The sequence below is a fragment of the Protopterus annectens genome, chromosome 8.part0 (genome assembly GCF_019279795.1).
Source record: "Protopterus annectens isolate FY-2018-M chromosome 8.part0, PAN1.0, whole genome shotgun sequence".
NCBI classification, from domain to species: domain Eukaryota; kingdom Metazoa; phylum Chordata; order Ceratodontiformes; family Protopteridae; genus Protopterus; species Protopterus annectens.
In genome coordinates this window covers 1,886,387,944-1,886,404,274 of record NC_056741.1, presented here as the reverse complement: position 1 = coordinate 1,886,404,274, position 16,331 = coordinate 1,886,387,944, and the positions used below count along the sequence as shown (strand labels likewise).

The following is a 16,331-nucleotide window of genomic DNA, read 5'->3' as shown; positions in this document are numbered from 1 at the left end:
TAGGAAAGGAGAAAGTCAAGCTGGACAGGATAGGGAAAAGACTAGAGAGCACTGGAAGTTAAAAGTATTAGATAAACATAGAGGCAGTGTAAAGCATGCAGAAGGAGGGCAGGAGGAATGAGAGGTAAGGAAGAGTGATTGCAGGTTAGAGGTCTGAAATGCAGACTAGATAAGGTGGCAGATAGAAGGGCAGTAGGGTAGAGAGTGGAGGTAACAACGAAGAATAAGGACAAAAGATAAGCCTTGCAGTCCAAAGAGGGGCTAGTAGGAGTCAAAAATAGGAGCAAAGTAGTAGCCAGGAGAGGATGGTATCCTGCTCTAAGGCTCAGGTGGGAACAGATAGTAAGAAGGGGTCGAAAATCAGGATATGGTAGTGTGGAGGCAGAGGGAAAAAGGTAAGGTGTAAAAAGGCTGGAAAAGGAAGAGTATCCAAAAATAAGGGGGAAAGCTAAAGACCGAAGAGGTAGCTGGCTGTTGGAGGCTAGAGTACTGAATAGCTGTGAACTCTTTTAGGGTACCCAATGGGAGTCAAACAAATCAACAGTAATGGAGCCCAAACATACATTCAATTCCCAGAGAGGTCAGTGTAGGTTGAGATAGTCCAAGTTGCATTCACTGTAGGAGGACCGAGGTCGTCAGACACAGGTTAGGAGTAGGTTATGGTAGGAGTACAGCTAGAGCTTGTATTTTATTATATTTTATAAATATTTTAATACTAGGTGAGACTGAAGTCTAAGAGCACTCTGTTCTTGGAAATTAACAAGGAAAGACCCCTCACCTACTTCATCTTGACTTTTCTAGTAAGTCAACCAGGGAATAGTAATTTTTTAGATTAGTCAGAAAATACAGTGAGATTAGTTAAGTACTGTTTTTCTGTATCTGTGTGAATCTATTCATCTGTTATTTTAATATTTCATGTGATTGAAACTCTGATGTTTACATAGATATTTAGTATTTTCATGTTCTTTTAATATTTATTAAATATATTTAAACTTTCATTAGGGTGGCCACGGTGGTGCAGTGGTTAGCATTGCTGCCTCACAGCAAGAGGTTCTCCGGTTCGATCCTCGGCTGGGGTGCCTTCTGTGCGGAGTCTGCATGTCCTCCCTGTGGTCGCGTGGGTTTCCTCCGGGTGCTCCGGTTTCCTCCCACATCCCAAAGACATGCTGCAGGTGGATTGGACACTCTAAATTGGCCCTAGGTGTGTGTGTGTGGGAGTTGGGTGCCGGGCTGGCAACTCGTAAAACTCCACTGCCATTCAATGTGCGGACAAGGTGTTCCGCTGTGGCGACCCCTAACCGGGAAAAAGCCGAAAGAAGAAGAAGAAGAAGATATTTAAACTTTCATTGTGTCTGGTCTTTTAGAGAATAATTCAACCTTTGAGAGTACTTATATCTGTTTGTGAAACCGTGGCAAGTCCTGAAACCTGGCTGTTTGGTCAACATTACCATTTGCATTAATATTAATTTCACTCAGTATAATTGGGTACTCTTGTAAGAGCCTTAGAGTAGCTGTCTTTGGAATGTCTGGTGGCAGTGCAACTACCTTATAGTCTGGGTAGAAGGAAGCACAGCTAGTAAATCTGTGCCAACCTTTGTCAGGTGTGTGTGTGTGTGTGTGTGTGTGTGTGTGTGTGTGTGTGTGTGTGTGTGTGTGTGTGTGTGTGTGTGTGTGTGTGTGAAAAAAAATCTCAAACAGTGTGTGTGTGTGTGTCATCTGCTGGGAGCAGGGGCATGAAGCACTGTGTGCCCTGCTGGACAGAAAAAGAAATATATATGCATTATTGTAACTGTTTAAATGTATATGTTTTAATAGAGGATACAGAAAAAGATGTTAATTTCAAACTTTGAAAATAGTTTTAAATTAAATTACCTGTCTTAGGCCATAAAGATTGTATCTTACAGTTCTCAATGCAGCCAGAGACAAAAAGGTCTGTATTAGGAAGCTTCCTGCATTGTCATTGGGATGAAATAATTGCTGCTCTGGAAGGGAGGAGGTTTGAAATTGTTTTATGACTTCCAGGAGCTCCAGCAGATCACAGCAAGGCTGTGTGTGTGTGTGTGTGTGTGTGTGTGTGTGTGTGTGTGTGTGTGTGTGTGTGTGTGTGTGTGTGTGTACTATTGAGACCTGTGTGCTAAATCCTGACAGCTTCTAGCCAAGAGGGGAAGCATGGGAACCAGAAGTCAGATGATGAGATGCATGTGATGTCATTCTGTAATACATCACTAAAATATTTTAACACTAGGTGAGACTGAAGTCTAGGAGCACTCTGTGTTTGTAGCCTAACAAAGAAAGACCTCTCATCTACTTCATCTTGCCTTGCTCAAGCAAGAACCCAAGGAATAAGGATTATTTAGCTCAATCAGGAAAATATAGTGAGAATAGTTAAATATTGTTTTTCTGTAACTGTGTGAACCTGTCCACCTGTGTTATTTTTAATATTTCCTGTGATTGAAACTTGTGTTTATTGTAAATAGATATTTACTATTTTCATGTTTTTTTATCTTTTATTATTTCATATATTTATGCTTTTCATTCTGGTTGATCCTACAGAGAATATTTTTAAACTTTGAAAGGACCTGTATCTATTTGGTGACACTGTGGCCACTCTTGGAAGCCTTACTGCATTGGCCAAACACTATAATTTGTATTAATATTAATGTCACTCAGTATAATTGGGTACCCTTGTAAGAGCCTTAGAGTAGCTGGCTTTGGGGTGTCTGGTGACAGTGTAACTACCTTATACTCTGGGCAGAAAGGGGCATAGCTAGTAAATCTGTGTCAGCTTTTCCTGTGTGTGTGTGTGTGTGTGTGTGTGTGTGTGTGTGTGTGTGTGTGTGTGTGTGTGTGTGTGTGTGTGTGAAAATCACATCTCAAAGTATGTGTGTGTCAGCTACTTGGAGCAGAGACATGAAGCACTGGTTTCACAGAGAGGCTGCTGGAGGAATTGGTTGGACACTCAGCTGAGGACTCAACCCTACAGCTTGCCAGTGGGGAGTCTTATTGGGAAGGGAAACAGATAGAGAAACCCAGACCCTGGACTGAGTGTGTTTCCTATGTGCTCTTAAAGGAAATTGTACTTGATGCAGACAGCTGCACCTGGAAATACTGGGTGTTTCCATTTTTTGTTCCAAGTGAATGTCCCTCTCCAGTGTTAGTGATGAGGATTCAGGTTCCATTATAGTGCCTTTTGACAAAACTACCACCCATTGATAAAACACCACTAAGAGGTGACCTCATAGTCAGGGACCTGGGAACATATTTAGACAGTAATCTGGCCTTTGATGACATGTGGCCAAGGTAATAAGAAAATCATTCTATTTCGCCCAAATTATAAGTAATGATTTGGCATACAGGTCCAGGAGAATCACAGTGTCAGATTATTTGGCCCTTATTATATCCATCATTGGGTAGAATGCCCCATTCAGCATGTACCTGACCAGACACATGCAACACCTGCAATGCCCACAGAGGTTCCTTATCAGGAGAATCCAGGGTATAAACACATTGTCCTATATGGATCACCTTAAAGCCCTATTTCTATACTTTGTTCCCTACAGGTTACTGAGAGGTCATCTATGCTTGGCATACAAGGCATCCTTGGATCCAGCTCTGATGGACCTTTTGCACATCTGCAAAATGAACAGCATCAGAACCACTAGATCTAAGGATTAAAATTTTGCTTGTGCTAATCAAAAAAAATTGTATTTTTTAATACACGATAAATTTAGATTTTGCAATTCCTTTTCCAAAATCAATATTGTAGCACAATTTTTGTATAGTACTTGTTTCTTCTGGAAGCTCATACTCATTTCAGGACACTCTTCTTATTACTAGCAGCACTCAGGGGTCTGAAGACAAAATTACATCTTCCTAAACTACTACTTTCTTTTGTAGGTCATGGTCCAACACATGAACACTGAAGCATAGACAATGCACAGTTTGATACCACCCCTCCATGTTAATGACTGCAGTGTGGCTGCATTATCTTCAGGTCTTTCCTGCAGGAATATTTACCTGTGGGACAAAAATACTGATTTGAAGAATGGAAATATGACATCACAGGCCAGCTGTAGCCCACCCTTGACAGTCACTCTGCCTCTAACTCTCCTGCCTCAGTTTCCAATATAATCTGCTGATAGGTCTGTCATTTGTGGTGTGGAAAACTTCACCTAACTATTCCATATCAAATCATAACTTTCTTGTCTTTGAAGAAGATTCAGTGTTTCTGTCTGCAGTAGAATGCTTTATTCAGAAATGTGTTTGTTTAATGTAAAAGTATTTACTGAAAATAATAATTTGATATTAAAAACATGAATTTTACAGGGTTATGACCAAGAACAGTGATATCTGATTCAACAAAATGTGCTGCGGCATGGTAATGTTTATATGATAAAATAATACCGACCTGTGGCTCTCCTTTAACATGTTGATTGTTTCTTGGAGTCCAACACTCTGTTTCAGTTGTTCACTCAGCTGTCCGAGCCTCAGAAATAGTTGTTCATTGGATGGGTACTGCTGACCTGAAACAATGTAAAAACCACTGCTGTATTCATTATTCTGAAACTTGCCATTTACATTACGTTGTTTTTGGTCTGTTCCTCATAAAATTTGTGATTTTCTTGCAAATCACTGAGGATTGAACTCACTAAGTAATGACACGCATTTGTGTTTTACACTTTATATCCCCCATACCCCCATAAAATACATGCTAAAACAAAGCCTGTTATTTTAGCAACTTTCTAAGTTTACAAGAGCAATATTTAAAATCTGCAGGTATTTTTTAGCCTTTGCTCTCCCATTATTTTAGGATTTCTTACACAAAGAGGTTGAAAGGTAAGCTGTTTAAACTCTATGTTTTCTAACCTAAGGTGTAGTCTAGTGTACCGCTTACCTCATGGATTTAATTTTATAATAAAGGTTATGGTTTAGATATATCATTTGCTGAGACAAATTTGCTGTGCTAATGAAAAGTTAGAATTGCTGTTTACTATTGTATCTCATATTACTGGTGCCTTCATGTTTTATGATTTAACAATTTTGTAATTGTAATCTTTATTGATTATGGAAGGTCTCATGATGCTCACTTTAATGAGATTAAGTGAGAGGTCATTTTTACTGCAACAGTTGTATAATTTTTAGACTGTTTTGGAGATCCTTGGCATTTTTCATTGAAGTAATTATCTTCCATGTTTGCAGCTATCGGTATATTTGGTAATCCTAAACAAGTTTCCCATTTCTCTGAGAACAGTAACCCAAAAGAAGTAGCCACAGTACCAGGCTCTGTAGGATACCACTGGTAACTCATCATACTTATTTATTGTGTCCCTTAGTTAACCAATGCTCCGGCCATTGAATTATGTATAACTTGATGTTCAGTGCTTTAGTCAGTTACTTTTTTTATGGAAAATTGATAAATTCCTTAAAAATGTCAGTGTCATTGGCTCAGCAAGTAGCATGTTCATCTGTGGTGCTGGAAGATTAGAAGGCTATGGGTTTTCAACCCAGTGTAGGAGATTGGCATACTTTTCAAACTGATGATGCTGCAGTGCAGCATTAGAGAGCGCTGTACTCCTGACTATGCCATCATTTGGTTGAGAGGTTAAACTGATATCCCACCTGCTTGAGTTTGTGGTAGCTCAGGTGGATTTAAAAGATTCCAAGGCACCTATTGTAAAGAGTAGGGGTACTTTATTGCAAATACGTGTTCGCAACATACAGCATACATGCTTAGCAGAACACAGAAATTCAATAGTTGCACATAGTACAGAGATAAATGAAAGTATACACATAATAATAAAAAAGAGAAAGAAAAACAAAATCAAGTAACAACCCCCTACTGTTTTGGCTACAACCATTTCTTCAGCTTCCTCATTAAAGAAAAGTCCCACAGTTTCTTGTATAATAGTTCATTACAGTGAGTTAAGCACAATATCCAAGCTGTACTATTTATTACTTTATTATAAACATCCATCATATGACCATTCAAATTATCATAAAGATGTCCATTAGATGATGCATTGTAACAGAAGATATTCCAAAAAGCTTATAGTCACCTAATTCTTAAGTCCAGAAAATCTGAACTCTGAGACAGTATAATAAAGCATGTTCCATGGATTCTTCACAGAAACACATATTGCAAAGCCTATCCTCCCTAATTTTATATTTCATCAAACGTTTAACAGGTAGTCTACCTAGCAGTAGTTAGTTAAATTGTATGTCATAGAAAAATGTTGCTTATCAGATACTGCTACTAACAAAGAAGGAGATAAGCCACTCCAAAGTCTAATGCAACAGTTCTGATCCATTATAAATATATACCACAATCTCCTCTTTTGTATAAACTGAGTTAAGGAAAACCTCCATAAAATATATTTCTGTATGTATTCATTAAGAAGGTAATGAGAAACAAGTTTCTGCTTTCTTTCAACTTTATGATCTAAAACTTCTTTAAATATATACCATAAAAATTGTCCTAATAAATCTTGAGTTTCTATTCTGGAATTTTAGAAAACTCCAGTGTAGATGAAGAGATGCTAAAAATAAAACTGGGTTATACAAACATAGTCCACCTTCCCCTTTGCTACAATATAGGATTTCCCTTTTAATAGAGCTAAGCTTACTATCCCATATAACAGAAAAAAAAAACAATTCCAACAATATTTTATAATCTATCTTTGGGAAAAGGATAAACACTTCATATATAAACTAGCTTGGTCAGAATAAGAGAGTTCAACAAATAAACTTCCTTTTGGAAAGATAAAGAAAAAGATTTCAGCATATTCAACAGAGTCTTAATCAAAAGTTCATCCCATTGTTTATCATAAACTGTAGAATTGCCAAAGTCAACTCCTAGTATTTTAATAATTTTATTTTGAAAATTAATACTTAGAAAAGGGGAAGCAATCCCAAATCCTTTACATTTTTGAACATTAAAATGTAAACTTATAGTATGTACCTTCTGTTGCAAAACCAAAAATATATTGTTCTTTACCAGGAGTGTTACATGCCACTATATTTAACTCATCTGCATAAGACAAGTATGTAGGACTCAAAACAGAATTAGCAAGAATATCTGACCTATGTTTATGAAGCAATATATATTCATACAATACAGCATTCATAACTAAACTAAATAGCAAATCACTCAGGGGGCAACACTGTTTTACACCTCTTTGAATATGAATTGCTTTCCCTAAATGTTCATTAATCAAAGGGCTGGTACATGAATTGCTGTAAATATCCTTCAAAACTAATACAATTTTATTATTAATATTATAACTTTTCAGGACATCCCATAAGTTGTTATGTAGTAACAGTATCATATGCTTTGGAAATGTCACAGGCCAAAAGTAATCCATTTCCGTTCTGAATTTCATCAATAATGTCACGTAATAGGCTCAATAACTCTATTATATTTTTCTTGGTATCCCCAAAACCCCATTATTAAATAATGTAATAGAAACCTTAGATAACCTTTGCTGCACAATCTTACAAAATATTTTGTAATCTGTGTCATTGAGAGTGAGTGGTCTCCAGCTGGCTAAATTAAATCTATCCCATTTCTTATATATACATTTAAAAAAAAAACATTACAAACAGCTGTGTGTTGAATGCCATTAGCAAGCCAATCATTTAAAATAGACAGAAATGTTGTTCTTTATAATAATATACGTCAGTACGAAAAGAAAAGGTTATACCATCTGTAGCAGTCCTATTCTTTGAAACATTTTTTTTAAGACCCTATTTAATTCATCCAAGGATATAGATCATGCCAGAACCTCATTACCAGCTTTAGTTAGTAGTGATACTTCCCATACAATTGTGCAGGCACTTTTTAGCATACATATGTGATATATAATTTTCAACACATTCCATAATAGTGTCTTATGTAACAAAAAGTGGGCTATCAGCACCCTGTAATGTTCTCATATAAGTGATCTCATATTTTGTAATTTTCCCTAATAAAGGGGAAACGTCTGCCTTTATCCCTTGAACAATATATTACTTTTCTTTGGTAACACCTTGCAACTTTTTTTCCTAAGACCTGCATAGCATACACATTTTTGTTATTAATTATTGATTTTGAAATAGTTGTTTTTGGCCTGCTCGTGGTGAGGAAGCTCTCTCCAGCCACTTTTCAGTGTGCACACCTGCAACACACTTGGTCTGCCTGTATCAGCACAGCTCGGGCCCCCCCCCCCCAGCAACTACCTCATTGGCAAATAGAACCACTGCTACACTACAGTTATTGCAAGCCAAGAGTAACACCTCTTAATAAGGATACCCACCAGACAAGTCTGCATAGTACACATGGTCTGCCTGCTCGGGTCCCTTCCAGCAACTACAGCATTGGCAAATAGAATGACTGCTACACTACAGTTATTGCAAGCCAAAAGTAACACCTCTTAATAAGGATACCCACCAGACAACTCTACATAGTACACATGGTCTGCCTGTATCAGGACAGCTTGGGTCCCCCCCATCCCCCCCAGCAACTACAACATTGGCAAATAGAACCACTGCTATGCTACAGTTATTGCAAGCCAAGAGTAATACCTCTTAATAAGGATACCCACCAGACAAGTCTGCAGAGCACACTTGGTCTGCCTGTATCAGCACAGCTTGAGTCCCCCCCCCCAGCAGCTACAACACTGGCAAATAGAACCACTGCTACTCTACAGTTATTGTAAGCCAAGAGTAACACCTCTTAATAAGGATACCTATCAGACAACACACTTGGTATACCTGTGTCAGCACAGCTCATGTTCCCCCTCCCAGCAACTACAACATTCACAAATAGAACCACTGCTATGCTGCAGTTATTGCAAGCCAAGAGTAACACCTCTTAATAAGGATACCCACCAGACAACTCTACATAGCACATATGGTCTGCCTGTATCAGGACAGCTTGGGTCCCCCCATCCCCCCCAGCAACTACAACATTGGCAAATAGAACCACTGCTATGCTCGAGTTATTGCAAGCCAAGAATAACACCTCTTAATAAGGATACCCACCAGACAAGTCTGCATAGCACACTTGGTCTGCCTGTATCAGCACAGCTTGGGTCTCTCCCCCCCAGCAACTACAACACTGGCAAATAGAACCACTGCTACTCTACAGTTATTGTATGGCAAGAGTAACACCTCTTAATAAGGATACCTATCAGACAACACACTTGGTATACCTGTGTCAGCACAGCTCTGGTTCCCCCTCCCAGCAACTACAACAGTGGCAAATAGAACCACTGCCATGCTGCAGTTATTGCAAGCCAAGAGTAACACCTCTTAATAAGGATACCCACCAGACAAGTCTGCATAGAACACTTGGTCTGCCTGTATCAGCACAGCTCGGGTTCCCCCTGCAGCAACTACAACATTGGCAAATAGAACCACTGCTATGCTAAAGTTATTGCAAGCCAAGAGTAACACCTCTTAATAAGAATACCCACCAGACAAGTCTGCATAGGTGACTGGATGTTTGCACTTTTTTGTTATAAGCAGATTTGGTCCTTAATAATTATGTTTTAAACATTATGACTGGTTGTTTATATTTTTTATAGCATATCTGTTACTTTTACTAGTTATTTTTAAATATTGCCTTGGCTGGTGTACACACCTGCAAGGGATTCCCACTCCCCACCCCAGGCAACTATAGCTTGGTTTCTTGCCACTAAGTGGCACAACTAACAATATACTTGCTGTATCTTGTCTCAACTAAATCTGTCTCCCCATTAGAATGTTTGTAAAGTAAGGCTAGTACCATTTACTTTGTGTATTTTGTCCTCAGATAGATTTGCCTTCCTTTGTTTTACTTACTCACCAAGGCCATAAAAGTAGTGTGTCTGCAACTATCTGCTTACACTCCTTCCTTTCTGCCGCTACTTCTTCCTTGCTTTCACTTACCTTATAGCTCCAAAACTTCTACTTCTCATACTGATTGTTTTTTTTTTTGCACTCCTCTGTGAAGGGGGGACAGCCCGCTCCTTTCACCCCCCACTACGCTTGGGCTCACTCCACTCCCCTACCCTACTCCCATTCCCACTCCCCCCTGCACCACCTAGACTTATACCAATGCTAACCACTCCCCTAACTTCCCCCAATCAAGAATCAGCCTCCATCCGCCTGTCACACCTCAGTTAACCAATTGCACTATTTGTAACACTCCTCCCTCTCCTCCCACCACTTAATTGCAACAGTCCTTAATCACACTACTCCCACCACACTACACCAACACCCCTCTTTCCCCTTTATCTTCATCACACCACCCAGGTAACCTACATTTTAAAAAGAATACACCTCATGCTCTTTCTCCTGCCCACACTCTATACCCTACTGCTATCTGCATACTATCTAACATCCTAGTCACCTACAGATGCAACATATCCATAGTCCCACACTATATTATACTAATACTGTCCACACTTCACTCTCATACCTTGCCATCTCCTCCCAACTCTACAATCACACACCTATTGCATACGTCCACTTCAAACATGTTGTCAGCAATACTACTTACCACTTTAGCAAACACCTTCACATACTCTCCAAATTGTCAGACAAACATGCAAGTGTATTATCACAGATTCTCTGTAGTGGTGATATACACCCCAATCCTGGGACACATACTGCACAACATACCATCATGGCTACCATTCCACCCCTTCCTCATATTAAAACTACAGACCGTCTCATTCTTAACATGAGCCTTAGAAGCTTAGTTAACAAGATCACAGACTTTCATGCAGTCATTGCACAATACTCACCAGACATTCTTATAGCAACAGAAACTTGGCTAAAACCCCATATAAGAAACCCAGACATACTCCCACAATGTTATAGCATACAAAAGTTAGATAGGATCAGGAAGAAGGATGGTGGGGTTACAATCTTCTACAAAGATAACCTAAGCATAGGCTACCTACCCATCAAATGCCCTTACGATAACAACTTTGAAGTTCTAGTAACACGGCTCAGAATCAACCCAAAGAAAAATATTACCATAATAGCCACTTACATACCTCCCAATAATACTCCCACTGCCATTGAGGAACTCGTAGCTTGGATAGCCTCAACCTACACCCATGCAACCATTATTACAGGCGATTTCAGCTTAGACTGGAACACTTGCACTGGTGATAACCCTTCTACCTTAATAAATCTACATGGTTTCTCCCAAACAATCCAGTTTCCCACTTGAATAGATAAACATAGCAAAAGGGAATCTATCTTAGACTGGTCCTTTATCAACAGTACCACCCACAGCTATCTCTCTAGATGCCTTCCAAATAATTTGTGACCACAGACCTACATACTTAATCTGTCATCAGCTCAGCTCACCCAGAACCATAGTTTACAAAGTCATACGATATACCAAAAACGTCTCCAATGAAGCATTCATAGACATGCTCAATAAATGTAGCTGGACACCACTCCATCAACTCCAACTTGACCAGGCCATAACATACTTCAGTGACACATTTCTAGCTATTCTAAATAGCTTAGCACCAACTCATACATGTTGTATTAAAAATAAGAGATTTCCCTGGATATCAAAAGAAACCATTAAACTTCAAAAACTAAGGGACAAAACCTGGTGTCAATACCAAAAAACAAAAGACAATAAAACTCTGCTAGCATACCAGCAGCTCCGCAATCAAAAAAAAAACTCAAACTAGACAAACAAATACATATTATACAACTATGCAAAACAAATATGAAAACAATCCCAAAAAGTTCTGGCAAGCAATTAACTCACTCCTACACCCAGGTTAAGCTACAACCACAGAACCAACAACCAATAACCAAAGCGTGAGTATTGCTTCACAAATCAACACCTACTTTATAAACACCATCCTCTCCTTAGTTACAGGGAACAATTCCACCCCTCTGTCTCTTCCACCTAATGTTGAAACTAACAACAATTTTTCTGTCCTCAAACCTGTCCCAACTAACACCATAAGAACAATGCTGAAAAAACTGAAACCTTCCTTAGCAAATGACCAACTCCCCAATGAGTACCTCAAACTGTCAGCTGATGCCATAGCTCTGCCTATCTCCATTCTGGTGAACAATATGTCCCAAAATTATGGAAAATTTCCTATATCACCCCTCTTCATAAAGGAGGAACATCAACAGAATTAAACAATTACAGATCCATAGCCATCCTTTCCCCCTTTGTCAAAATTCTGGAAAAATGCATTCACACTCAATTACTACAATAGCTGTTATCTCACAACCTTATCTCTCCCTCCCAACATGGTTTCAGACCAATACATAGAACCACTACAGCCCTAATTAATTTCTCTAACACCATCAACCAACTGAGAAATTCAAACCAGCAAGTAGCATCAATCTTCTTGGACATGTCAAAAGCATTTGACACTGTCTCCCATCAAAAACTCTTTAGTACTCTTGCCTCACTAAACCTATCAAAGACTTCCCTTTCCTGGTTACTTAAGCTATCTTACTGACAGACAACAAACAGTACAATGGAAATCCAAACTCTCACCATTTCTAACTGTCTCGGTTGGAGTCCCCCAAGGGTCCATACTAGGACCCCTTCTTTTCACCATCTTCTCTAATGATCTAGCCTCATCCACAACACACTCTAAAGTAGTTCAGTATGTGGACGACTCAAATTTAATCTGCTCAGCAGATACCTTACCGGACTTCCAAATAGTAGCCCAACAAGCTTTAATGATATAGAAACATATCTAAGTAAATCACAACTAATCCTCAACCCCCAAAAAGACACAGTTAATGCTATTTACCAGTTGCAAACAATCACTGACCATCCCTCCTTTCACTATTCTCTCAGCAAACAACACAGTCATCCAACCAGTTGTGCATACAAAACTCAGATTTCAACAGTTGACAACAAACTCATATTTGACAACACATAGCTACCACAATTAAGAAAGTTCACATCAGACTTGGCTTACTGTACAGAAACAAGCCATTCCTCACAGAAAATGCCAGAGTACCTATATCCAGAACCTTCCTCCTCTCTACACTTCTATATGCTTTCCTCCTCTTTACCAACTTAAAAAAAATCAGACTTGACTGAATTGAAAACTTGCTACAACAAAATAGCCCATTTCATAGGCAACCTTCCCCACCAAACCCACCATTGTATTGCTCTACATAAATTAAATAGGCTCATAGGTTAGTACTAGGCTGTCGGCCAGGGGCCATTACAACTGTAATACCACTAATGTAGTTTATGTTGCTTTCTGTAATTCTTGCACCCATTTTTATGTGTTAAACAATAAGGGCATTAAAACAGAGAATTTATGAACACACCTAAGCAATAAAGAAAAGGAACACTTCTAATGCTTTGGCTAGACACTCAGTGATTTGTAGTGATTTTAAGAAGTTTTCATTTTTTGTGTTAGAACATGTTGAGACAGCTCCTTTTAGTGGGGATTTTAAGACTTTTTTAGAGTATCAAGAAAGTCTTTGGCAGATTTTATTGGTAGCAGACCAACCACCTGGATTGAATGAGATGGTGAACATTAAGTGTGTTTTGCAATTCCAAATTCCATGAGATTCAGGGTGTTAGGTTTACATTTAATTTTATTTTGATTTGTTAGAAAAATATCACAATATGTGTTAATTCTATATGTTTTTGTAAAAATGTTTTAACAGGGGATTTTCTTTGTTATTAATGAGGTTTTCTAACATCATAATAGTACATTTGATAAGTTTTTTCTGTGTCTTTAATTCTTAATGAGCAATTCTATCATGTGACATTTATTTTTGTATTTATTGGGTATTTTGGATGGATACTGTTGCTTCTGATGAAGTTCAGTTGACATTAAAGTGGTCGAAAGTGCTAAGTGTGGTGTCTGATTATTCTGGCTTTGTGGTCTTCAGTTTACTTTGGATTTATTACTTTGTTGTTTGCTGTTTCTTCGTTTAAGCAGTCTCCACAAAAAATCTTAACTTTCTACTTTCTCATTACACCATTTGTTTCTTATTTTATAGCTTTATTTCTTTAATCTGTTTGATTTTCCCATGTTTTTACACAATAATGTTTTATCATTTTATTCTTATACCATTCTTTTCTTTCTTTTTCTATAGCATCAATTTTTTTTTTTAACAAAAGTATTTTTCTTGGTAATATTTTATTTCTTGATTTTTATATTCTTTTTTCTCTTTTATTCTTTCTGCCATACCCCAGAATTGATCATATACTACTAATCTCTCATGTTTTTTCATGTATCCACTTTAACACTTTGTACAAATTTAATGAAGCAGCATATACCACTGGGTCATTTAACCCTAAACTTCCTTATTTACATACAAACTGTTTTTAATGGGTTTAATCTAGAACCCAATATAAATGAAAAAATATCTGCAATAATTCCTTTTCAAATACTGCTGGCAACATAAATACACTTGCTAAGTATACTATTTTTCCCATTAGTACAGAATTTAGCAAATAAAACTTTTTTTCTGAGTGATAAATTATATGGTCTCCAGAAAAGACAGGTTTGTTTTATTTCTTCTGTTGTTTTTTTTTTTAATTGAATTTTTCTTACATCTTAATTCTCAAATGTTATACATGACACAGAAATTTCATTAATTGTAAAATATATACCCCTATCTCCTCTGATACTGAGATAAGTCATCCCTATCACATCTGAATACTCATTTTTGTAAATTGTTACTTCTTTTACCCATTTTTTGCAGTTATATCATCTGCATATGTTCTGAGGACTGGAATTTTTAACCCTTCAGGTGTTATATACCCCTACTCCTTAACTTTGTAATTTATTTCACATATTATCACATTCATAACTAATGCAAAGAATATACAACTTATTGGACATACCTGCCTTACTCCACTCTTCATATGCAACTCTTGGCTTAACCAGTCATTTACAAGCATTTTTATTTTACTAGTACTATACACTGACATACATATTTTCCTCACTTTCTCACTTATATTATATTATTTCATTCTTACCCATAGGATTTCAAGTCCACTTGTATCAAATGCTTTATTAAGGTCTCTCATGATTTTCACTTCTTCTTTTCTATTCATAATATCATCCACAGTTTCTCTATCATTAATAATTCTTGACAACCATATATCAAAATATTTTCCATTTAAGTTTCTAATCTCTTTTGTATTATTTTCATAAAGATCTTATAATTATTTATTTAATACTATCAGTCTCCAGTTTTTCAACTGTCTTCTATTTTTCATATTAATTTAAGTATTCCACTACATAGTTCTTCATACATAAACCTTCATTTAACTATTCTTTCAAATTCTTATTTTTTTTCCAGTCCTTTAAATATTTATACATTTCATACTCTATTCCATCTGGTCCTGTAATCCTAATACTTTATCTAGTTCATATAAAGAAATCTCCTTTTTCAACTCCTTGTTCTCTTTTTCTGTTAACTTTTTCACTTTCCAGTTTTTAACTACCTTCTTTTTCCTTGAAACATTTATTGTATAAATAGTACTAAACTACTCATAATCTTTTCCTGAGATCTTTCTATTCTCCTTTTACATTTTTTATTTCTCTTATTACACTTCCATCTTCCTTTACTAATTTGCTTAAGTAACGCAATGCTTTTCTTTTTCATTGTAAAAATATATTTGCTTAAATAACAATTCTTGTAATTTTTCTCTTGATTTCTTTCATATATTTCTTTCTTTGTCAAAGTACTTCCTATCATTATGTTCTAAATCTTCCAATACATCATATGTTCTTTTATATTTTTCTTTCTCTACTTTTTCTCACATCATATTGCCACTGTAATTTTTATTTTTCCTTAAATATCATCTCCTTTTCCTGTAACCAAACTGTCTGATACTAGAATATAATCTATTTGAGTTCTATACATATCCTTTTGTAAGTCAATGGATTTGTATTTGAAAGTTTAACTTACCACATCCTATAACTTCTAACATTTTTCTTATAGCATGATTTCCTTTCTTTTTACACTTGCCTCTTAAATCACAATTAAAGTTTCCTGTTATTAAAATATTCATATTTATCACTACAGTCTAAAATCTGATGAAATAAGCTTTCCCTTTCCTTACAATTAGTATGCACATATAATGTTATAATTCTATATAATTGTTCTTTCCATTTTACATCTACAATGATTAATCTTCCCATTTTTGCTACAGTTACATCTTGTTACATCTAATGTCTTTACTGTATTTCCACAGAATATGGCTATTGCAGAACATCTCTCATTTCCTAAATTCCAAATTACCCTCTTCCCAATAGTTTGTTATGTTTGTAATCTTTCTTCATTTGTTAACAATCTTCTGTATTCTGATATAATTAATTCTACATCAC

The 16,331-nt window shown here is 36.9% G+C and overlaps 1 protein-coding gene across 2 annotated transcripts in view; it reads right to left on the bottom strand.

Moving 5' to 3' along the window:
• Nucleotides 1-16,331, bottom strand: part of LRRC36 (leucine rich repeat containing 36) — a 495,785-nt gene that overhangs the window by 61,044 nt on the left and 418,410 nt on the right. For both annotated transcript variants that reach the window (XM_044081383.1, XM_044081385.1), the window contains one exon: nt 4,409-4,523. In XM_044081383.1, the coding sequence (XP_043937318.1) occupies nt 4,409-4,523 (115 nt within the window). The remainder of the gene's footprint in view (nt 1-4,408; nt 4,524-16,331) is intronic.